The sequence below is a fragment of the Cololabis saira genome, chromosome 5 (assembly GCF_033807715.1).
Source record: "Cololabis saira isolate AMF1-May2022 chromosome 5, fColSai1.1, whole genome shotgun sequence".
Classification (NCBI taxonomy): Eukaryota; Metazoa; Chordata; class Actinopteri; order Beloniformes; family Belonidae; genus Cololabis; species Cololabis saira.
Window position 1 is genome coordinate 44956589 of NC_084591.1, and position 24465 is coordinate 44981053.

The 24465-nt window shown below is 43.3% G+C and overlaps 1 gene segment (V, D, J or C); it reads right to left on the reverse strand.

Moving 5' to 3' along the window:
* LOC133444455 (immunoglobulin mu heavy chain-like) overlaps positions 1–24465 on the reverse strand; it is a 132098-nt gene that overhangs the window by 16769 nt on the left and 90864 nt on the right. Inside the window, 3 exon segments of the C gene segment in view lie at positions 478–774; positions 2662–2707; positions 8789–8799. Of these exon segments, the coding sequence occupies positions 478–774; positions 2662–2707; positions 8789–8799 (354 nt within the window).

The following is a 24465-nucleotide window of genomic DNA, read 5'->3' on the forward strand; positions in this document are numbered from 1 at the left end:
TGACTCAAACAATAATTCTCAGAAAACTCACTAAATTGATGTCCTAGTGGGAACTGCACTGTAGCTATAGAGGTTTTATTATACAAAGTACTTAATGATTATTAGTAGTGATTTTAGTAATTAGTCACTGTCTACTTATTTTTATCAGGAATAACTATGACTTCAAGCAACTCATTGCTTCTTTTGTTGGCTATAAAATTATTAAATCCATTACATTCTTCAATTAAGAAACGGTTAATCATAAAATAATTAAAATAGTTATACACACACATCTATATATATATATATACATAAAGACGAGCTGTATCACGATTATACTGTTAAGAGGGATTTTATAACACTATTGTTTAAAAAAATAATAAATAATATTTAAGAAAATTCATTTTTGAGTAGTTACGTACAAACATGTGAATGTGTAAATTTAAATTTAAATTAAATACTAAAAAGCAATGATTAATAACTTAGCAAAAGACTTACTTGGCTTTTCAACAGTCCCTTGGACGTTCCCTGCAGCATGAGTTGCAACACATTGGAAAGGTCTTCTTGCGTCCCAGTCCTGTCTGCTCACTTGGACTTGACTTATTCCAATATAAGCGTTGTTTTTCTGTACCGAAGGGTACTGGATGAAGTCTGTCAAAGACGTGCCGGCCTGGTTCCATGAGAAGGTCACTGAGGACGGAGTGAAATCGGTGGCAAGACAGCCCAGGGTGACTTTTTCTCCTCCTCCAGAGCCGCACGGCATCAGAGGAAAGACCGTTGGTTTTGTGGAAGTTGCTGAAACAGGAGAAACAAATGTAAAATGAAAATTAAAACAAATTCAAGTAATGTTATATATCTCATCATTTTTTTAAATAACAGGTGAAATTACTGGTTTGATGCAATGATGTAAAAAGACCATGAACCAAAAACTGAGGAATGTTGAAGGTTTCAAAGTCTCTCTGTGAATGAAAATTGCTGCTTTCCCATTTTATTTAGTCAGTCTGTTTATCATATTAATATTAATCCCCCTCAATAGTCTTTAAATTTTTTTTTTAAACATTTAACTAAAAGTGGAACTCCTCTTCAGAGCACCATTTGAACAGTAATTTGTCATATTTAAAAAAATATTAAGAAATAACTATCCATCAACTGAATTAATAGCAAATTTGTACAACAAATGTTCTGCATTTGTGTTATCAAATGAAACGATATCTTACCTGATGAAACAGTCACCATTGTACCTTTTCCCCAGTAGTCAAAAGCAGCGTAACACAGTGATGAATCTACTTAACTCTGAGTACAAAAAGTCTGTTCCACTAACAGTAAACGCAAAACTCCTTAAAAATTAAAAATAAATCTCACTTTCTCATTAAATTCATTCAAATTGGACTAAAACATGTAGATTTTAATGTTTTAAACAATGTTGCATTTGAGGAAATTAGATTTTGTCGGTAGAAACGCTGTTAGAACATTTCACTTTGAGACCTTATAAGTTAATAACCTACACTTTAACATAAAAGGGACATTTACAAGTATAAAACAATCCCAGTGTTAACTTTAAATAGTATAAATCTTACCTGATGACACTGTTACCATCGTGCCTTTTCCCCAGTAGTCGAAAGCCAAGTTATCACAGTAGAAATAGTCCATTCACACCCCAAACAAAAACTCTCTACCATTAGGTCCTGTTGTTTCCTTTATGTAGTTAGCTTTTAAAAGTCTTTAATTTAAGATTAATTAAAAACAGAATTATAATCCAACTGAATTCAATGATATCAGGTTCTTATTGTTATTTGTACACATTTTTGTCAAGTGACAAAAATCTGGTGGCCGTTTTATCGCTGACTGATAGCTGTGGCAAACATTCATATCTTATTCATAAGATTTAAAGTATATTTTTCTAATTTGAAATAATGACGTTTTCCTACCCGAGGTGACGGTGACCATGGTGCCTTTTCCCCAGTAGTCAAAAGTATCATCACAGTAAAACAAACCATGAACTACACCAAACTAAAACCTGATCACTGATTAATAGTTTCCATTCTCAATCTTTTATATGTAATCTAAAAAAATCTAATATCTGGTGTATTTCCATTGAATATTAGAATTAGACAATCAGATCCTTAAATTGACGAGGTTTTCCTAAACAACGTTTAGACGTTACAATAACAGATTTGTTGTACAGAAATTAATGAAATTAATGAGCTGCATGGCATCAACTGTATTTCCCCAAAACAGAAAAATACTGTTTTTAAAACAAAATCTACACATTAAAGGAAGAAAAAAATAGTTTGACTTACCTGAAGTGACTGTAACCATAGTGCCTTTCCCCCAGTAGTCAAAAGCGTAATCACAGTGCTGCGTCTCAACATATCCATCATACAAAAACTTCTCAAAGACTCTGTTGATGCCACTGAGGTCTAAATGTTCTACACTGAACATTACAATGTGATATTTACTACTTTCAGATTATTACATTGAAATAAAGAGCTGTCTCGACCTGCTGTGACGGTTACCACTGTTCATTTTCTTGAGTTGTCAAAGGCACAGTCACAATGTTATATGAAGATATTTAATACACTAAACAATGTTTTTTAACATGTCATTGATGCATCTAAAGTCTAAATTAAACAGTGTGATTCTTAAAATTCTGGTGTAAAAACAAAAAGCTCTGTTTTTTACCTGTTGTGACAGTGACCACCGTTCCTTTTCCCCAGTAGTCAAAGTAGTAGTCACAGTGACACGTTTCTATAGTACTTTAGTACAAAAACCTCTCAGACACTCGTTTTAATTTACTAAATTATCTGACTTTAAAGGAAATACCAGAACATGCCCAAAAAGTGTCTAGAGATTTCATACAGTGTAGATCCTAGTTGTGTAATTAATGAAACTAATGTAAATATAATTGTAAATCAGAGAAAAGTATTGAATTGTTTGAAATACATGTATATTAGGGTTTTACTTACCAGAAGTTACTGTGACTTGTGTTCCTTTCCCCCAGTAGTCAAAGTAGCCATCACAGTGATGTATGTCAGTTGACTTCATGTACAAATACTTGGTTTAACAAAAGAAAAAAATGCCTTCAGGGATATTTATGAGGCCTTTCCTTCTCTACAGTTTTTGGGGACTCTCCCTTGAGATATTTGTTTCCTGTGGTTTGAATTAAATAAAGATACATCCGTTTGCCAACAGTCAGCGTAAACTTCCTCTTTGTCAGACCTTAATGTCAGCTCCATGTCCAACACTCTACACATCACATACACTTCATGCAGCCATTTTAATGTATTGATGATAATACATCTTAATATTCACATTATGAAATGAATAAATTATATATTTTTAATATACGTAGTCATCTGATCTGTCATGAAGATTTCACTCAAACAAAATGCAAAAACCTACAAGTGGCTTTTTAATGTTTTGGTTAATTTGGTCTGTTTATTGTCCAGAGATGTGATTTTCACTGTTTTGCTCATCCTAATGGAGCTACAGAAGTACAATTTCAAGAAAAGGTCAAAATGTTGAGAAAAAAGTCAACATTTTGTGAATAAAGTTGAAATGTTAAAAACAGGGCGAAATTTCGACTTTATTCTTGAAATTGTATTTCAACATTAATCTGGACATTTCAACTTTTTTCTCTGCATGTTGACTTTTTTCTCGAAGTGCCCAATAAAAAAAAATCTTCCCCTCTCAAATATTTTTTCTCCTGCATTGCCCTAATACTCTTCTGTAGATGAGTCCTTTGGTCCTTCAACTCCAAATAAACTAAAGTAAGAATCCTTCCAGTGAAACAGGAGCCGGTTGTCTCTACATCCAAATAAACTTATCTGAATCTGGCAGCAAATGTATCTTTAGTAACGAACCGTATTGATATGAATTGAATTTAAAAAATGCGGTGTGGTGCAGGCAGGTGGAAGCAGGCCAGCACGCAGCTCCTGAAGCTCCGGCCTGCAAACAGAAGAGTCTAGTTGCTGATTTCACGCCACGTTGTGAAGGTAGAGGGAGTGTAGCTCTGGATGAAGAACTGAAGGTAGAGGGAGAGTAGCTCTGGATGAAAGAGTGAAGGTAGAGGGAGTGTACTGTAGCTCTAGATGAAGGAGTGATGGTAGAGGGAGAGTAGCTCTGGATGAAGGAGTGAAGGTACAGGGAGTGTAGCTCTGGATGAGGGAGTGAAGGTAGAGGGAGTGTAGCTCTGGATGAAGGAGTGAAGGTAGAGGGAGTGTAGCTCTGGATGAAGGAGTGAAGGTAGAGGGAGTGTAGCTCTGGATGAATGAGTGAAGGCAGAGGGAGTGTAGCTCTAGATGAAGGAATGAAGGTAGAGGGAGTGTAGCTCTGGATGAAGAAGTGAAGGTAGAGGGAGTGTAGCTCTGGATGAAGGAGTGAAGGTAGAGGGAGTGTAGCTCTGGATGAAGCAGTGAAGGTAGAGGAAGTGTAGCTCTGGATGAAGGAGTGAAGGTAGAGGGAGTGTAGCTCTGGATGAAGCAGTGAAGGTAGAGGGATTGCAGCTCTGGATGAAGGAGTGAAGGTAGAGGGAGTGTAGCTCTGGATGAAGGAATGAAGGTAGAGGGAGTGTAGCTCTGGATGAAGGAGTGAAGGTAGAGGGAGAGTAGCTCTGGATGAAGGAATGAAGGTAGAGGGAGTGTAGCTCTGGATGAAGGAGTGAAGGTATTGAGGAGCCGTTTGGGTGATTTTTTGTTAGCCAGAAGCAGAGCTTCGAACTTGATGCTGCAACTCGATGCCAGTGCAGAGATATTAGCAGCAAAGTGACATGAGCTCTCTTGGGCTGGTTGACCAGACATGCTGCTGCATTCTGGGTCATCTGCAGAGGTTTAACTGAGCAGCAGGAAGGCCGACCAACAAGGGATTACAGTCGTCAATACGTGACATGACCAGAGCCTGAACCAAGAGCTGTGTTGTATGTCAGGTAGGGTCGGATTTTCCTGATTTTTGTACAGAGCGAACCAGCCAGACCGGGAAACGGAGGCAACATGCTCCTGAAAGGTTACATCATAGTAATAACTGGTAAAACTGTTAAAATGTCCAACGTTGTAGCAGAAATAAACATATTCAAAGTCAGGTTCAAGTATGTTTTTTGTCTTCATAATTCAATCTCCCATCCAGGGCAACTGTACTGCGAGGGAATTTTTACGTCTTTTTTTAATATAATTCTTTACATTCTGATTTATACAGAATTAGAGAGGGAGTCTTTTGATAGATGGTTGCCATAGCTAACGGTGGGCTCTGTCAGGCCTTCTGTCTGGCTGGTGTGGTGAGGACCCAGATGCAGGAGAGCGAGAGGCAGGAGTTCAACAAAAAAGGGTTTATTTACAAAAAACAAAAACCAAAAGCGCTGCTTGGCAGGATCAAAAAACTTAAGCAAAAACTTGGCAGGACACATGGAGGGAAGCACAGTACGGAACCACAAGGAGCAAGGGAAAGACAAGACCAGATATACACAAGGGGGTAACGAGACGCAGGTGTGAACAATCAGGGCAGATGGAAGACAGGCGGGGCAAAACAGAAACACAAACTGGGGGAAATGTCAACCACTGAAATAACCCCCCCTCAAGGGACAGTTCCCAGATGTCCCTCATGGACATATCACCCAGGGCGGGTGGAGCCTGGGGGAAGGCCCAGGCCCACACACGGCCAAAGTTCCGGGGGCCGTCCTCGGGACCGGGCAGACCTGCGAGACAGTTCCGGGGGGTCGTCCTCGAGGCTTAGGCTTGGGCCTTGGCGTGGGGCCTGGACGACTTGTCGTGGGGCCTAGACGACTTGGCGAGGGGCCTGGAAGACTTGGCGGGGGGCCTGGAAGACTTGGCGGGGGGCCTGGAAGACTTGGCGGGGGCCTGGAAGACTTGGCGGCGGCCCTGGCAGGCTTGGCGTGGGGCCTGGAAGGCTTGGCGTGGGGCTTGGAAGGCTTGGCGTGAGGCTTGGAAGGCGTGGCGGGGAACTTGGACGACTTGGCGGCAAACTTGGACGACTTGGCAGGGAACTTGGACGACTTAGCGGGGAACCTCGACTTGGCGGGGAACTCAGGATACGAGGAGCTGGCTGAGGGGGAACCCGGGTCCTCGGCGCTGGCTGCGGGGGAGCCCGGGTCCGGGGTGCTGGCTGCGGGGGAACCCGGGTCCGTGGCGCTGGCTGCGGGGGAACCCGGGTCCGTGGCGCTGGCTGCGGGGGAACCCGGGTCCATGGCGCTGGCTGCGGGGGAGCCCGGGTCCGGGGTGCTGACTGCGGGGGAGCCCGGGTCCGGGACGCTGGCTGCGGGGGAACCCGGGTCCGTGGCACTGGCTGCAGGGAAACCCGGGTCCGTGGCGCTGGCTGCGGGGGAACCCGGGTCCGTGGTGCTGGCTGCGGGGGTACCCGGGTCCGTGGCGCTGGCTGCGGGGGAACCTGGGTCAGTGGTGCTGGCTGCGGGGGGTCCGGGAACATCACCGGAGAAGGGGCTGATGCGTCCGGGACCACCACCGGAACAGCGGCTAGCTGGGGCTGGCATCGACGCCGTCGTCGGCCCCGAGGGCAACCCCCCAAACTGTCTCTCCGGTCTGCCACGCCCCGAGGGCGAACCCCGAACTGTCTCTCCGGTCTGCCACGCCCCGAGGGCGACCCCCCGGAACTGTCTCGCCGGTTGGCCCGGCCCCGAGGGCGACCCCCCGAACTGTCTCTCCGGCCTGCCACGCCCCGAGGGCGACCCCCCGAACTGTCTCTCCGGTCTGCCACGCCCCGAGGGCGACCCCCCGGAACTGTCTCGCCGGTTGGCCCGGCCCCGAGGGCGACCCCCCGAACTGTCTCTCCGGTCTGCCACGCCCCGAGGGCGACCCCCCGAACTGTCTCTCCGGTCTGCCACGCCCCGAGGGCGACCCCCCGAACCGTCTCACCGGTCTGCCTGGTCCCTTGAGGACGGCCCCCGGAACTTGGACCATGTGTTAGCCTGGACCCTCCTCCGGGCCCCCTCCGCCCACCCTGGGTTGGGTTTTTGTGATGCGTTGTTGGGACATCTGGGATCCGTCCCTTGAGGAAGGGCTGATGGGCAGATTTTTGGGGTTAGGTAGCGGTAGCTTAGCTCAGACTGCGATCAGATCTCAAGATTTGGGTCGATTGCTGTTCGTGTTTTGGTCGGTTCCGTGTTGGTTTTGTCGGTTTTGTGTTTTGTTTGTGGTTTTTTGTTGCAGATTTCCAGTGCTTGACGTGTGTCTCCGTGTGTTCCTGCTTCCTGGATTGGCAGTGGATGTCGTCACCCCCCCCCCCCCCAAAAAAAAATTAAAAATAAAATAAAAAAATCACTGGATTTGTATGTGTATATTTATGTATGTGTATGCATATGTATGCGTATATATATGTATATTAAATATAGTAATAATGCACATATATACAGTATGCCTTTGGTTTCTACCATCATGGTATCAATCATTAATATGTGTGCAGACAAGGTAAAAAAAAAAAAAAAAAAAGGAAGGGCTGAACCAGATGCAGCAGTCAGTTACGACAGTTGACAGCACCACAAGACTTCAGATCTTGAAAATAAAAATGACAGTTTTTCATTAAAAGCTCAGAAATCAAGTCAAGGAAAAGTGTTATGAGCCTGTCAGTGGTTGACATTTCCCCCAGTTTGTGTTTCAGTTCTGTCCCTCCTGTTTCCCGTCTGCCCTGATTGTCTGCACCTGTGTCTCGTTATCTCCTCTGTATATCTAGTCTTGTCTTTCCCCTGCTCCCTGCTGGTCCGTACTGTTTCCTTCCTCCATGTGGCATGTCAAGTTTTTGATCCTGTTTCAGTTCTGGTTTTTGGTCTGCCCTTTTTGGATCCTGCTCAGCTTTGGTTTTGCTTTGTTTTGGTGGACTCCTGCCTCCCGCTCTCCCGCGTTTGAGTCCTCAACAAACCTAATTAGTGAGGGAAATTAAGTCAGGTTTTTAGGAGAATCGTTCACATTGTGAGACAAGCACCAAATTTTGCATGAACATTGCCTAGTACCTACTTATGCAGAAAAGCCCGTTAGCCACCTGAAAATCCAAGATGGCGGCCATTTTTCAAGATGGCTGTCTTATGAAAGCTAAAAAAAAGGTTGTCAGTGTAGAACTTGAATTGCTGAACATATTTTAATGATCTCTTTATCCAAATGCATGTGTTTTGGCATAACAAATTCTATGATGTCAATACAAATGAAATATGGCTTCCAGTTTTCAAGATGGTGGGCCAATTTTGACTAATGTCTGTTTTCTGTTGCAATTCAAATAGAAATGAAGTTTCTAAATTTTAACCGGATTAAAATCTTAAAAAAAAAAAACATTTATAAAAAATGTTTACGATGATCGCCAATTTACAAGCTCATAGTGCTACGTGACACGTTGTGAGCTTGTAGATCTGCTGTTTTCACTATTTTGGGTCCCGCGCAATCTTCAAATTTATCTTTTGGGTCAGGGTCAAAAAAGTTTGAGAACCACTGAAAGTGCTTACAGTGTCACAGTCTGGCCTGGGTGTGTCTAGTTCTGCTCCCTGCCTGTAAAGTGTGAACACCTGCATACAATCACTGGCAATCATGCCAGCAGTATTTAAGCCCCAGTCTCACACCAGTCTTTGCCAGCTTGCCTTGTGTGTACACTCCCATTCAGTTGCCACAGTAAAACATACCATGGACAAAATCAGAGATACTATTAAATACCTGAATCCAGATCAGGTCCCTGTCATAAACTGCAGACCAACCAATCTATGCACTTGCGAAACAAGTGCAGTGGCAATGGCCTGAACTGTATGGCGAAGATCAATTTGTTATGTTTGGGGGTCTCCACATAGAGATGGCTGCCTTGAGATATCTTGGTACCCTACTCCAGGACAGTGGGTGGATAGGAGCTCTTGTAGAGGTGGGTGTGGCTTCTTCTGGAACAGCAGAGTCCTTTCTTTCTGCTTCACATGTGAAAAGAACATGCCAAGCTCACCAAGTTACAGCTTGCTGCATCTAGCTCCAGAAGGAAGCTTACGACTACTATTCCAGAGAAGAAGTTGAACAAGCCCGGCTTTAGGTTTTGAAGACTGGTGTGAGAAACGACGGACAGATAGCCCACAATTTCAATTCTGGGAGCTTGTGCTATCAATGCAGTTGGTGACTTTCTCGTTGATCAGGTCTTTCAGAGAGGCTAATTTCACTTTGTATTGCCAAGCACTGTCTGCACTGTAAAATTTAGAATCCAATTTAAAATTGTATTACTTGCGTATAAAGCCCAAAACGGCTTAGCTCCGCATTATTTGCAAGACCTGATAGTGCCTTATGTTCCTGGCAGAGCTCTCCGTTCTCGGAGTGCAGGTTTACTCGTAGTTCCTAGAGTATCCAAATGTAGATTTGGAGGGCGGGCGTTCTGCTATCAGGCACCATTTCTATGGAACCAACTTCCAATCTGGGTTAAGGAGGCTGACACCACCTCCACCTTTAAAACTAAACTTAAAACCTTTCTGTTTAGTAAAGCCTATAGTTAGTGTTTAGTAAACCTCTAGTTGCTGTTAGTAAACCTCTAGTTAGTGTTGGTAAATCTCTAGGAAGTGTAAACTCTAGTGTGTTAGAGTCAGTAGTCATAGTTGCAGCTATAGAACAAGACTATAATAGTTAGTTTCAAATATAGCTTTGCGGTAGATATGCTGCTATAGGCCTATGCTGCAGGGGGGCACTGACATGATCCACTGGGCCGTGCCTCTCACCCTTCTTCTCCTCTCCTCTTCCCTTCCTCTTTTCTCCATTCCCATTTGTATTTATTATAAGTATCTCATAGTCATCATTTTTGAAATTGAATTGGATGACACTCCCACCAATTGCCCAGAGCTGTGAACCAGTGCACACAGCTGTGTGCCTGCAATTGTGATGATTAGAAAAAATGTGATACAGAAATGGGAGGGGGGGGGACTATAATTTGATGCCAAAACAATCAAAATCTAATTATATAATCACAATCCAGGTCAAAAACCATATAAACTGTCTTTTGCCTGCAGCCATTTTGGAAAATGGCAGCCATATTGTTTTTATTTGCATGGCTAATGGGGGAGGGGGTGGGGGGTCCCAAGATTATAGTTTGATGTCAGAATAATCAAAATTGGATTTTCCAATCACATTCCAGGTCAAAAAACATATAAAAACGGCTTTGTGGCAGCCATTTTGGAAAACGGCAGCCATATTGTTTTTTTTGCGTGGCTAACGGGCTTTTTTGAAAAAGTAGACCTAGAACATACTCTGTGCAAAATTTGGCGCTTGTCTCACAAAGTGAACGATTGTTTCACTAATGTGCCTGGCTAAATTGTGACAGGATTACTGTATCGTGACACGTCAACAAACAAACAAACAAATGCACTATTAATTCTACGGAAGCAGGGATCTTCAAGTCCGGTTCCTCGAGGCCCGCTGTCCTGCATGTTTTAAATACTTCCCGGCTCCAACACAGCTGATTCCAATTAAGTCATCGTCAGCACTTTATCAAGGTCTATTAATGACAGTCATTTGTATCAGGGTGTGTTAAAACCAGGGAAACATCTAAAACACGCAGGACAGCTGACCTCGCGGACCGGAATTGGAGACCTCTGTACTGAAGTATGGCAAGAGATCTCATGGACCTTTGGGATGTCAAATCCATCACATGTACTTGGCCTCTGTCTTTGAATCACAGTGCAGCGAAGGAATGCAAATGCAATCAGGAATACTTTTGAGGATAATACTCTCACGCCCTTTATGCAGTTAAAAGACAAATGAGACTCTCAAATGAGCACTTGTTTGAGTTTTTACACAAACGTATTTAATGATCTCACGTGTAAAATCATCAGAGGGATCAACCTCTTTTAATGATGCTGAAATGATTTAAACCGGTGAATTCAAATCCTGTGATATTTATGTAGGTGTGTGAGTGTTTGGGATGTTGGGTCTCTCATTATTTTAAACACTTTGGAGAAAAGGTGCTTATGTTTTTTGTCACATGTTAAAATATGGTAAATGCTGAATGAATAACAATAACTTCCATGTTCACAACTTACAAGTTCACCTCAGGCCTGCTTTGGTGTGAGCTGCTGTCATTGTCAGAGTGATTTCAGTCTAAACTTCCAGTTAGTCGTCTGGATGCGGAAGCACCTGCTGTGGTGAAGATTGTTTCCTGTATGTTACATAAATATTAGCCAGTAGTTGATAACCACAAGTCCAAAAGTGCGCACAGGCTGTACAGACTTTTTTATGTCCAAACCTCTACTTTTTCAACTGTCTTTGTCGTTTGTGAGTGACTCACATTTAAAACATACTTTCCTGAACACAAAATCACTGTCACATGCAGCAGGCAGAAATGCTACACAGGTTAAAGTAATTTTGCTTACAAATAAACATGAAATCAACAGTGTTGTGACAAAAATATCTTTTTTATTCATGATGCAGTTAAAAAAGAGAAAAAAAAGTAGTTAACTGAAAAGTTGGTAGAAGTTAAGAGCTCAGAGTTTATTGTACCCTCCAGGATCAGCTGACTTTCTGTTTGCACTAAAATGCTGCTAAGAATCATAATGAAGCTCAGAGTCACTGGATGAGACTGAGTCAGCCACCATGACTGTCATCAGGTCATTTCTCACCTCTGACCTCTCAGTGCATCTTATCATTGGTCAGATCAGTTGGTAAATATGTAAAATCTCCATGTCTTACTCAGTAGTCTCAGTAGTTTTTTTAATTTACTTTGTTAGGATGAATGGTATCAATGCCCATAGATGGCTACTTAACTGAGTAAAAATAAATAGTTAGTACCACAAACCTCTTGGCGCCTGAGGGCCGTGCACACTTAATTTTTTTTAATATCTTTACATCAGAGAGTTACGACGGAGTATTAGGGCCAAACTAAGACAAAAAAAATATGGAAATTACGAGAATAAAGTAATACAAAATAATGAAAGCTGCAAGCAGCGATGAACGGGCCCTCGCACTCATGGCAACTCCCCCCCGTTGTAATAGTCGTAATATTATGAGAATAAAGTCGTAATATTATGAGAATAAAGTCGTAAAATTACGAGAATAAAGTGGTAATTTATGAAAACTCTAACAGGAAGAGCACATACGTCTTTTGTGGAAGAGGAGTGTCTGGTATAGTATAGTATAGTATAGTATAGTATAGTATAGTACAGTATAGTATAGTATAGTATAGTCAGGGGTGCACACAAGCCGGGACTCGAGGGCTAGTCTACTGCATGTTTTAGATGTTTCCCTGTCTTCAACACACCTGATTCTAATCACTGGTCGTCATCAACATGTCATCAAGGTTTACACAACTCTGTTGGTGACACAGCCTTGTCTATCAGGGTTGTGTTGAGGCAGGGAAACATCTAAAACGTGCAGTAGACTGGCCCTCGAGTCCCGGCTTGTGTGCACCCCTGAGTATAGTATAGTATAGTATAGTATAGTATAGTATAGTATAGTATAGTAGTGGTGACTGCAAGGCTATCGGTGGTTACATCTGCTGCCATTCAAAGAGGTTTTGTTGTTTCTCAGGAAACAATGAGGGTGATCATAAAGATTTTCCTCTTCCACAAAATATGCAATTTCTTCCAGGTCTGTGTGGTTCCTTCTTCGAAATAGAGTCGTTTGCACTATCATTTTAAAGTCCTTATACTGATAATAATTTGATGCTGATGTGCCAAAAGATTAAGTATTTCCTTAATTGTGAAACCAATACCAAAATATAACTTCACAAGATGTTCAATATTCCTCATTTTAACACAGGGAGAAGAAGCTCTTCCTGTTAGAGTTCTCATAAATTATGACTTTATTCTCGTAATATTACGACTTTATTCTCGCAACATTATGACTTTATTCTCGCAACATTATGACTTTATTCTCATAATTTTACGACTTAATTCTCATATTATTATGACTTTATTCTCGTAATTTTTTTATTGTCTTAGTTTGGCCCAATACTCCGTCGTAGAGTTTTGTTGAAGACAGTGATTTGTTTTTCTTTATCATCATCATCATCATCATCATCATCATCATCCACTGCTTGTATTCACTGAGAAAATGAGGCTTTGTCTTTAATGTATTACAGTATAAATGAAAATCCACTATTGTCATTTCTACTGTACCTCATAAAAACTTCACACTGCGTACTGAACATGACATACTTGCTGTTATTGTAATTTTATTTCACATTTTAAGAAGTACAAAACTGAAGTAGTACTCACATGTCATCATATTATAATAAGCCACATTTTGTGATTGTCTTAATTTTTGTGAAAAAGAAGAAAAATAGTGTTACATTCCCTCCAATGTTAAGGCAAATATAATAAACAATATATATCAAATCCTTGTGATTTGTTGAAAAGATGTGATGTTGTTTTTCTTGAGGCTTGTTGGTTTTATGCTTCATCCGAGTTCAGGACAGGTTTTTGTAATGACATTTATCACCGTGGCTCCCACCCCACACAGTGACACATGTCATTACAAAAACCTTGTCACATGTCGTCTACGAGTCCACAGGTCTCCGGCAAAGCTTTCTCACCAATAATGTGGAAGGTTTTGTTGGTCATTCATTTCAGTTGCTGATAAAATTATGAAGTAAAGCCTATTTTTATTTTTAGTCTATTGTGCTATTTTCGGCATTTTCAATAGGCGTATGAACTTTTAAAAAAGCAACAAATGAAGAATAAAAGATGACATATAGTGGAACAATTTTGTAAATTTTTTAGATGATACTTTTTGTAAATGTACATCTTATTTTACCTTTTGTTAATTTTACCATGTGAAGATGTAGGTCTGCAGTTATTGTCAGTTTGTGTTATTTCTGTAACAGGACGTGTCACTGTGGCCGCTGCTGTGGTTCAGCCTCTTACTAAAACTTCAGCGTTTAACATCACGTATAATATACTTCTTGTTCTAACGTAACATTAGTGCTATAACACTTTTAGATTGGTTTGGCAGTAATAATTACCATGCTATCATGTGTTTCCCAGATTTTTAAAATCAGCAGTGGACTTCTTTCATTTGTTCTTTGTCCTTCACTTCAGTTGAGAACAGGTTTTTGTATCGTCCTTTTTCACTCTGGATTCCATCCTACACAATGAAAAACACCTGAATATGAACTACAGTTATTAGTTTTTTAGTGCTGAGTGCATTAAAAAAACAACAAAACAATGCAGACTATACAAATATCAATAGTTTCTGACGCCAAAGGGTTAAATATGCATGAATGTACTGATGATATGATATGGTATATGATATATGATATTAATTTACGACATCTGATCTTTACTGAAAGTAACATATATATTAACTTCTGAACTTGTGTTTCACCATGGCATTCAGGATGGAATAAATAAATGAATAAAAAAAAAGGTTTGCATCTAATTTTGCATGTTTACTTTATTCTTCTGTAAATGTTGTCTTTCTTCTTTGTTTAAAACAACATTTTTAAACCTCTAAAACCTTTTAGTGCTCTCTATTTCTTTCAGGAAAGTGATGCTGTTGTCCAGTTCACTGCAGAACAGGTTTTTGTATTACCATATATCACTGTGGTTGCCGTTATAGTACACTGTGATAAACCCTCCTACAAAAACCTTCGTCTGAACATCTCCGCAAACTGTCAGTGATTTTGTACTCAGACTCCATCAGGAACTTTTCACTTTACTCTACACACATATTCTTTTCTTTTTTTATTATTATTTTAGTCGATATTTATATCATTATTATTATTCTCAGTCATTGCTTTAAAAATCATATCGTTTTTTTGATGGTGAATTTTAATTTTGATACATGAGATGTGAAATATTGTGTTAAGGGCCTTATTTTAAGGAGGTTGTTTTAAGAAAACTGTTTTAATAAAACAAGTTTAAACGGTCAAAAAAATGCAACACATTTCAAAATAGCGACATAGAAGAGTTTGTGTGTGTTAAAATATTTGTTTTCTTTGTATATTAAATGCTTTATGTTGCTTGACATCCCGTCATTCATCCTTTGGTCACTTGAATTTAACAAAACTGCTCCAACAGCATATCTGTCAAGTCCACTGTCAGGAAACTAAAAAACTCATTTTTGATATTTGATGATATTTTGATGATTAAAATAAATGATCTTTTATAAATTATTAATTCAATTTCTTGTCAAATAAAGGGGCTACTATATTAATTGATTAGTAGGCTAATATTTAGTTCAATTCAGTTCAGCTTTATTTTTATATCATCAAATCAACAGATGTTCTTTCAAGACACTTCAAGACTAAAATTCAACTCATTTTAAATAATTCCAATTAAGGAAACGCAAATCAAAACACCAATATTATAACCTAGATAAGGAAACCAACAGATTGAACAGAGCCTAATAAATAATCAAGTGGTCGTACTTTTATTTTGTTTTATACATTTACAGTTGCAAAAGGTTTTTGTCACAGGACGTATCACTGTGGTAGTTGTAGTACACTGTGATACATCCTGATACAAAAACTCCACCCAGCACCCTGACTTTAATGCTGGACATGAGCATTTATGTAGCGTCGTATCCCAACGACAGCTTTTTAAAATGTACTTGAATTGAAAATTCAAATGACAAATTTAAGTTAATACATTATTTATATCTATTTATATACTGTATATGCTTTTGTTTTATTTCAAACTTTACTTTTTCCAACATAACAATGGGGGAGAGTCAGTTTGTTGTTGGGAGGTTTTTGTATGGGTGTGTATCATTGTGACCCCCCATTCCATCACCATGAAAAACTCCAGTACAAAAACCAAACGCACTGTTGCACGCTGGATCTAAACCGACTTCAGGTAAGAAAAACATGATTTCAATGGGTTTTCTCTCAGGAAATTAGCACATGGGATGAATATTTTTTACAAATGAATTTAACATTTAATAAGAATCAGAATCAGAATCAGAATCATGTTTATTTGGCCAGGTCAGACAAGACGTGGAATTTAACTCTGTTATTTTTGCTCACTGTACAGTAAATTGGCAATAGACAAATGACAGCTCTTATTAACATATATACAATTTTTAAAAAGTGAAAGGTGCAGCAGTATGAGGTAGACATGATTATTGAAAGGTGCATTGTCACAGCATATTATTGTGTTATTATTATTGTTATTATTATTATTATTTGGTAATAGTTGAAAGGTGAATGGTTTTTTCTTCATCTGCCATGTGTTACTAACAATATTCTTATTGTAGTTATTGTTATTGTTCAGACATAATAATAATGATAAACCTTCTACAAAAGGCTCAAACTGTATGCATAATGGGATAAAACTTCCCTCATTATTGTTATAGTCGTATAACAATATTGTTACTTCAGGATATTTTAAATCTGGATCAGAGAAGAGCAGTATCAGCAGGATGAGGAGAATTATTACTTCTTTAGTTTAAATTACTGTGAAAGTTTGTTTTATTACTGGTTGATAATTCAGTTATGAAATAAATGGAGATAATATAAAGGATATAAAACTCCTGCTTAATTTACTAATAAACTATTTTTGGCTGTGTTTTTTTCTAAAATTGCATTTTTAAATACATTTATGAAAGGCTCTAAATAGAGATTGTCAGGCATTATTATGTAAAACTGTTAACGAATACATGTAAACTTACTTACATTTAGTGTGTGATGCAGATGAGATTTTTTTTTTCCCTCGTTGATTGTTTTAACAATTTACATTATTAACAAAAGACATTGTAATATTGTAATAAATACATAAATGTACTGAGAGGAAAACATTTTGATTTTTTTTTATAGAAAACAAATCAGGCAATATTTTGTAATCAATGAAACTTTACAAACCTTTTCAGAATAATTAGCCAGAAATAATTAATAACTAATTTGTTCTGAGCTTTCCGTTTTCATGACGTCACACTGTCACGACAAAAACCAGTCTTTGCTGCCCTCTATGGGTAAAAATGTGAATCTACAACCCATTGTTAAATAAAGCGTTGAGCTGGTTTTCATTCAACAATATTCTACAATGTTTCTGTGAGCTTTCAGTACCTCTGTACATCTTTAATAATGTGTTATAATATTTTATATACCTCCAGCTCTAGCAGGGCTGCCAGTAGCTCCAGGCAAGTTTGTCTTGTTTGTTTGCTTGTTGCTCTGTGCCTTATGATTTTGGAGTTCCCTGTGAGTAGGCTAAGGAGTTTTTTGTACATCTCTTTGGATTCCCTGTGGAAGTTTTTTTGTGTTTTACAAATTAAACTACGCTGTGTTTTTGGCCAAAGTTTAACCCTGTCTGGTGTCGTGCTCTTGGGTTCAGAAAATAAATCCATATCTAGTTAATGTTTTTAATATATATTGATTATTAAATCGTTTTATAATTGTATTTAACAACTGTATTTAACAATACAGACAGTTGATGTGTGTTTACAGTTACCAATCCTGCTGAACTCCAAGCACATTTATAAGATAAGATAAGATAAGATAACCTTTATTATTCCCTCCATGGGGGAAACTCCTGTGTTAGCAGCAGTACACTTAACATATACACACATACACACACGCATGTGGGGAAGGGGAGTAAAAATTAAAAAAGTAAAAGATATATATACTTTAAAAATATGGACAGTATATACACAATACACAATTTACATAATGTAGCGGAGATATAAAGATAAAAAAAATATATACGATAAAAGAAAAAAATAGTGCAAAGGAAGAAAAACAGTGCAAAAAAGCAGGTAAACAGAATGTGAGGTAGACCGATGTTGCATGGATATTGCACATATGATTATGGCGCAGAGTCATATTGTTGCGTTATTACATGATATTATTGTCCGTTAGCTACAGTGATCGGCCAGGTTATAGAGTCTGATGGCAGCGGGGAGGAAAGACCTGCGATGCCTCTCGGTGGTGCATCGTGGGTGACGAAGCCGGTCACTGATGGAGCTCTCCAGGGCTCTGACAGTCTCATGAAGGGGGTGGGAGACATTGTCCATGATGGAGGACAGCTTAGCCACCATCCTCCTCTCCCCCATCACCTCCACCCGGTCCAGACTGCAGCCCAGGACAGAGCCGGCTTTCTTCACCACCTTGTCCAGTCTCTTCCTCTCCGCTGCAGTGATGCTGCTGCTCCAGCAGACCACACCATAAAAGATGGCCGATGCCACCACAGAGTCGTAGAAGGTCCTCAGGAGGCCGTCCCTCACTCCAAAGGACCTCAGTCTGCGCAGCAGGTGGAGTCGGCTTTGGCCCTTCTTGTAGAGAGCCTGTGTGTTTACAGTCCAGTCCAGTTTGTTGCTCAGGTGAACACCCAGGTACTTATAAGAGTCCACAATCTCTATGTCCGTTCCCTGGATGTTCATCGGCAAGGGGGGGACTTTGCGCTGGCGGAAGTCCGCCACCAGCTCCTTTGTTTTTCCAGAGTTAATCTGGAGGCGGTTCCGCTGGCACCAGTCCATAAATCTGTGGTTCAGTTCTCGGTACTCCGTCTCGTCTCCGTTGTTGATGAGACCGACGATGGCGGAGTCGTCCGAGAACTTCTGGAGGTGGCAGGTTGATGTGTGGTGGGTGAAGTCGGCCGTGTAGATGGTGAAGAGGAGGGGGGCCAGGACGGTCCCCTGTGGAGCTCCGGTGCTGCAGACCACGTGTCAGACACACGGCCTCCTGTCCTCACAAACTGTGGCCTGTTTGTGAGGAAGTCCAGGATCCATGATGTCAGTGGCTGGCAGACTCCAGCATGGTGCTGTTTGTTCCCCAGCAGTTCTGGCTGGATGGTGTTGAAGGCACTGGAGAAATCATAAAACATGATCCTCACAGTGCTTCCAGCCCGCTCCAGGTGGGCCAGGGACCTCTGCATCAGGAAGATGACGGCGTCCTCAACTCCGATGTTCGGCCAGTAGGCGAACTGCAGGGGATCAGCGGTGGAGCTCACCAGGGGGCATAGGTGGTGGAGGACCAGCCTCTCCAGGGTCTTCGCCAGGTGGGATGTCAGGGCCACCGGCCGGTAGTGGCTGGAGTCGCTGGGTCGAGATGACTTGGGCACTGGTACCACGCAGGACGTCTTCCACAGCTGTGGTACCTTGTGCAGCCTCAGGCTCATGTTACTGCTCTAGACTCAAATTCCCATTCCATACCACACATTTCTCACAACACTACACACACTTCCCAATACCCTGCACACTCTTCCTGAATTCCCTCTCTTACTGTTTACACAGAACACCCAGTCAATCACATTTCTAAACTCCAAAGGCTGTTGAGCAATATGCAATTTGCCATTGAATTCATATTCATTGATGAAGCGGGGTTCAACCATGTAAAAAGAAGGCGCCGAGGGAGGAATATCATCGGCCAGCGTGCCATCACAGAGGTCCCTGGCCAACGTGGAGGGAACATAAAAACGTGTGCTGCCATCAATCACCACGGCGTTCTCCATCACCATGCCACCATTGGCCCCTACAACCCTGCACTTCTTCTAGCATTCCTGGACCAGCTCTACAATATCATTGTCCAGCCAGACCAGATGGAGGACACAGAGGTGGTCAGGTTCGTTGTTATCTGGGACAATGTCAGTTTCCTTCGGGCTGCTCTGGTCCGTGAGTGGTTCAGGGTCCATCCAGAAGTTGATGTCCTATATCTCCCTCCATACTCTCCCTTCCTCAACCCAATTGAGGAGTTTTTCTCTGCCTGGAGATGTAAGGTATACGAGAGAAATCCTCAGACACGGATCCCACTGCTGCAGGCCATGGAGGACGCATATGGCGATGTCACTGCTGAGGCCTGTCAAGGCTTCATCCGGCATTGTAGGAGATTGTTCCCCCGCTGCTTGGCCAGGGAGAACATCGCCTGCGACATGGACGAGGTCCTGTGGCCAGCCAGGGATGAAAGGCAGGATGCAGCCTAATACTTTTGTTCTGTTTCTATTTTCTGTCAAGTTTTCATCCACAGCTTGCTGTGATGTCCAGTGGACTGCACATTTTGAGTCCAAATACTGTAAAATATTAATTGTTGTTACAGTAAAGAATTGTGTGTTGTTTTCTATTTGAGTAGCCTATACATATGAATACTATATGGTGATATATTACATCCAACAGCTGAAGGTGTAACACTGAACATACAAATACATGATTCTGAGACATTCATATAGTGTTTCCCATTCATACTATAGTGTCTTTCATTCTGCACATCAGTGTTCAGTGGGTACTTAGAAAAGTCTACTCAAATGATGTATGTGTTTGGCATTTGAGAAGGAAATACCATTTAGTGAAGAGTTAACACTGTTTTGAGGGCAGAGTGTGCTTTTGCAAGAGAAGTGTAGGATTTCGCATTTTGTGTGTGAGTTTTGTAATTTTTGTGTTTTGAGAAAGTGAGGTAGTCTATCAGGAAATATGTTTAAACAATTGTGAAAAACTGTAAATGAATGCAGAGCACTGGTTTATGGATACAGATTGATACGGATACGGCTTACAGATTGCTGGAAATGAATATGAAATGAAAGCGCAAATAGTGTCTGTGAGATAAAGTTGGATGTGTCTGCAGACACCGCACATGTTGAGAGATAATTAAAGGAGCGTCCCGTGAGCACGGTGCTGTTCCGTAAACAAACGGATAAAACGATCTGATAAATACAACACCATCAAATGACAGTGAAAAACAAAATATAAACAAATAAAATAAAGTTATCCTAGGAGCTATGTTGTCGGGGGCATTACGCCCCTGGTAGAGTCTCCCATGGCAAACAGGTCCTAGGTGATGGGCCAGACTAAGAGCGGTTCAAGACTATCATGAAGAGGAAGACAGCAAGGGCCGTAACGTCGCCCGGATCGGCGTCACCGGGGCCCCTCCCTGGAGCCAGGCCTGGGGTTGGGGCTCGTAGGCGAGCGCCTGGTGGCCAGGTCTTTGCCCGTGGGACCCGGCCGGGCTCAGCCCGAAATGTCAACGTGGGCCCGCCTTCCCTTAGGCACACCACCTGCAGGAAGGTCCATGAGAGGCTGGTGCAATGTGGGCTGGGTAGCAGTCGTGGCGGGGCCTCGACGACCCAATCCCTGGACTAAAACCCTTGCAGTAGGGACATGGAATGTCACGTCGCTGGGGGGGAAGAAGCTGGAGCTTGTTCGTGAGTGTAGCAGGGCGAGTGCTACCGGGGCCGAACGAAGGATGGAGAGACACGGAGTTTCGTGCAGACCCTGTTTATTTGTCACCAAAACACCGCCAACACGTGCACAAGCATCACACAGCTGCACCGAACTCCGAACTGCTGTCCAGCTCCGCCTTATAAGGCAGGCAGGGTGGAGAGAACCAGCCACTCAGGCGGATGGGACACAGGTGCGTGTCCCGTCAACCTCTCCACCCTGCCACACACCCCCAACGCCAACCTCGAGCCGGGGTCCGTCCGGCCGAGCCTACTCCCCCCCGCCCCCTCGGAGCGAGAGAGGAAGCCCGGAACCCCCCGGGCCTTCCTGGTCGGGGGGTCGTCCCCGGCGTCGGCCTGACCAGCGCAAAGGTCGGGGGGGGCGACCCCGGCGTCGGCCCGGTCGCCGTGGAAGATGCTCTCGGGGCGGGCCCATGGTGGCCTCGGGCCACACGGTGCGTCCACGACCGCGTCCCTCATGGCGCAGCCCCGTTCTGGAGCTGGTGCTACCCGGACCATGCCCTCCTTTGTGACGCAGCCCTGCGCCGGCTGCTGGTCCGCCTCCAGGACCGCCTCTTCCCCCACACTCTGCTCTGGCCGCAGGTCCGGCCCCGTCTCCGCAGGACCCGCCGTCGCTGGCGGCTCCCCCGCCAACTCCGCCTCCGTCTCCCCCTCCGTCTCCGTCGCCGCCTCCGTCCCAGGAGCCGTCGCCTGGCGGCCCGCAGCTTCTGCCTCCCGGCCTCTAAGCTGCGCCACCAGCGCTGCCGCGGCGAACCTCAGACGGGGTGCAGGGGTGGGTCGCTCCGTTGGCCCCGCCGCCTCGGGAGCCGTCGCCTGGCGGCCCGCAGCTTCTGCCTCCCGGCCTCCAAGCTGCGCCACCAGCGCTGCCGCAGTGAACCTCAGACGGGGTGCAGGGATGGGTCGGTCCGCGGGCATCGAAGCCGCCAACACAGCGAGCTGATGCCCGCCCTGGTCCCGGCGCAGGGCGGCCAGGTCCGCCAAGACCTGGGCGAGCGCGTCCAGGGCCCGCTCCATGCCTCTCTCCTCCATCCTTCTCGCCCCACGTTGGGCGCCAGATGTAGCAGGGCGAGTGCTACCGGGGCCGACCGAAGGATGGAGAGACACGGAGTTTCGTGCAGACCCTGTTTATTTGTCACCAAAACACCGCCAACACGTGCACAAGCATCACACAGCTGCACCGAACTCCGAACTGCTGACCAGCTCCGCCTTATAAGGCAGGCAGGGTGGAGAGAACCAGCCACTCAGGCGGATGGGACACAGGTGCGTGTCCCATCAACCTCTCCACCCTGCCACAGTGAGGTTGAGAGATTCCGGCTAGAGATAGTCGGGCTCACCTCGACACATAGCTTGGGCTCCTTGAAAGGGGCTGGACCCTCCACTACTCTGGAGTTGCCCAGGGTGAGAGGCGGCGAGCTGGTGTGGGCTTGTTTATAGCCCCTCAGCTCAGTCGCCATGTGTTGGAGTTCACCCCGGTGAACGAGAGGGTCGCTTCCCTGCGCCTTCGGGTCGGGAAGCGTTCTCTCACTGTTGTTTGTGCCTACGGGCCGAACAGCAGTGCGGAGTGCCCGGCCTTCTTGGGGTCCCTGGGAGGAGTACTGGATAGTGCTCCAACTGGGGAGGCGCGGGACATAAGCGGCGGACGATGGATGGATGGATGGATGTAAAATAAAATAATAAAATAAAAAATGGACGTCCCAGAAAAAGCACAGGAGGCAGAAACCATGTTAAAAACACTCAAAGCGTCCCGCAAGGGAAGACTGGGCACGTGCACGAGAAAAATGGATGAAATCAAAGTCTTGATCATGTTAATGGGTGTTTGAAATAATTTCATGAAGCCATGGAGGAATTCTGTGCTGTTCATAAGTCTGTGCAAATGCTCTTATCAGGGGTCCGTTTCACAAAGCAGGTTCAACAAACTCTGAGTCTAATCCTGAACTCTTAGTTGATCTACTCTGAGATCGTAAACTCAGAGTTTTCGGTTCCAGAACAGCTGATTTGAGTTAATTTACTCAACTCTAAGTAGTTTCACCTGGAGTTAAGCGTGTGCGCCACAACTATCAAAAGCCAGCATTAAAGGAGCATGAGGCAGGATTGAGGCAGGATTTATGAAAAAAATTTGTATACGTTTTAAGTTTTCTAGTAATAATGTCAGATGAAGCGTTCCAAACCAAAAAGAATGAGCCCTCTAGCGTATCTCTCCATTGCCTTGAACAGGCTGTGTGCTGCAAAATGTGCTGCAATTGTGGGGCCGAATTTCCCACGCTGTCCTGCGGATGTGACGTCAAATGACGCTGCATGCGCGTTCTCCTCGTTCTCCCGTGCTGGCTTCGCTGTTGGCTTCAGTACCCCCGACGGCCGTCGTGGCGAAGGGTGGCGCTAATGAGTCTCATTTCTTAAAAGGAGCCTCATTGTTATGTCTCGGCCAGCTGGGGTTTCCCCTCGGCCCGATCGCACTGCAGAAGCAGAGTCTGCGCAGCGCACAGCCAGAGATCTGCGCGCCCGGCGACGAGCCCGGTGGCGCAGCTGAGCCACAGGAGCGCAGCTGTAGTGCATCAGGTCATTACTGGAAGCTCATATAAGGATCAGAACTGCTGGCAAACCCTTGTGAGTTCGTCTTGGCATTCCTGTATGTGATCAGGGTTTTCTGGATTATTTGTGGATTGTGCTGGGGACTTTTCTCTTGGATTACTTTGTGGATTTTTGTTGAGGACTTTTTTCCTGTATTCGTACAGCGAGTTTTCTTTCCCCTGCCATTTAAGGAGGCAGTGTTTTTTGTTTGTGAGAATAAACTACGCCTTTTTTTGGGCTAACCTTGAACCTGTCTGGTGTCGTGCGCTTGGGTCCAAGGACAAAATCCTTAACACTCATGCTCCTTTAATGTGGCCCTGATACAACGATCCACCATGGCAACCGGCGACAACAAAAGATCCACATACTTTTTCTTTTTTTTAAAAACTTTATTTAACATTTCAATTTACAAAATCCCTTTGAGGAAACATTAATTTGCATCTGAAGATCCACATACTTCACGCCGTGACCTTTTTCCCCCGAATGGAATTAGAGATTTTAATGCACGCATAAGGCGAATTTGAACATGTTTTTCGAAAAAAGAGTAACACCGCAGCACAGAATATAATATAAAATTAATTTAACAGATCTCTACATCATTCACCTGCAATCCTGTGGAACCCCTTGATGGCTTGGACAGGTTTATGTAGGCTTGCCACCCGTCCCTTGAAATACGGAATTGTTCCGTAATTGGGAATTAAAAGTTACGTTCCGTATTGAACCAATACAGACACATATTATGCCAGGGGTCTCCAACCCTGGTCCTGGAGAGGACCTATCCAGCATGTTTTAAATATTTCCGTGCTTCAGCACACCATGATACAAGGAGCTGTGTCAACAACAGAACTGTCCGGACC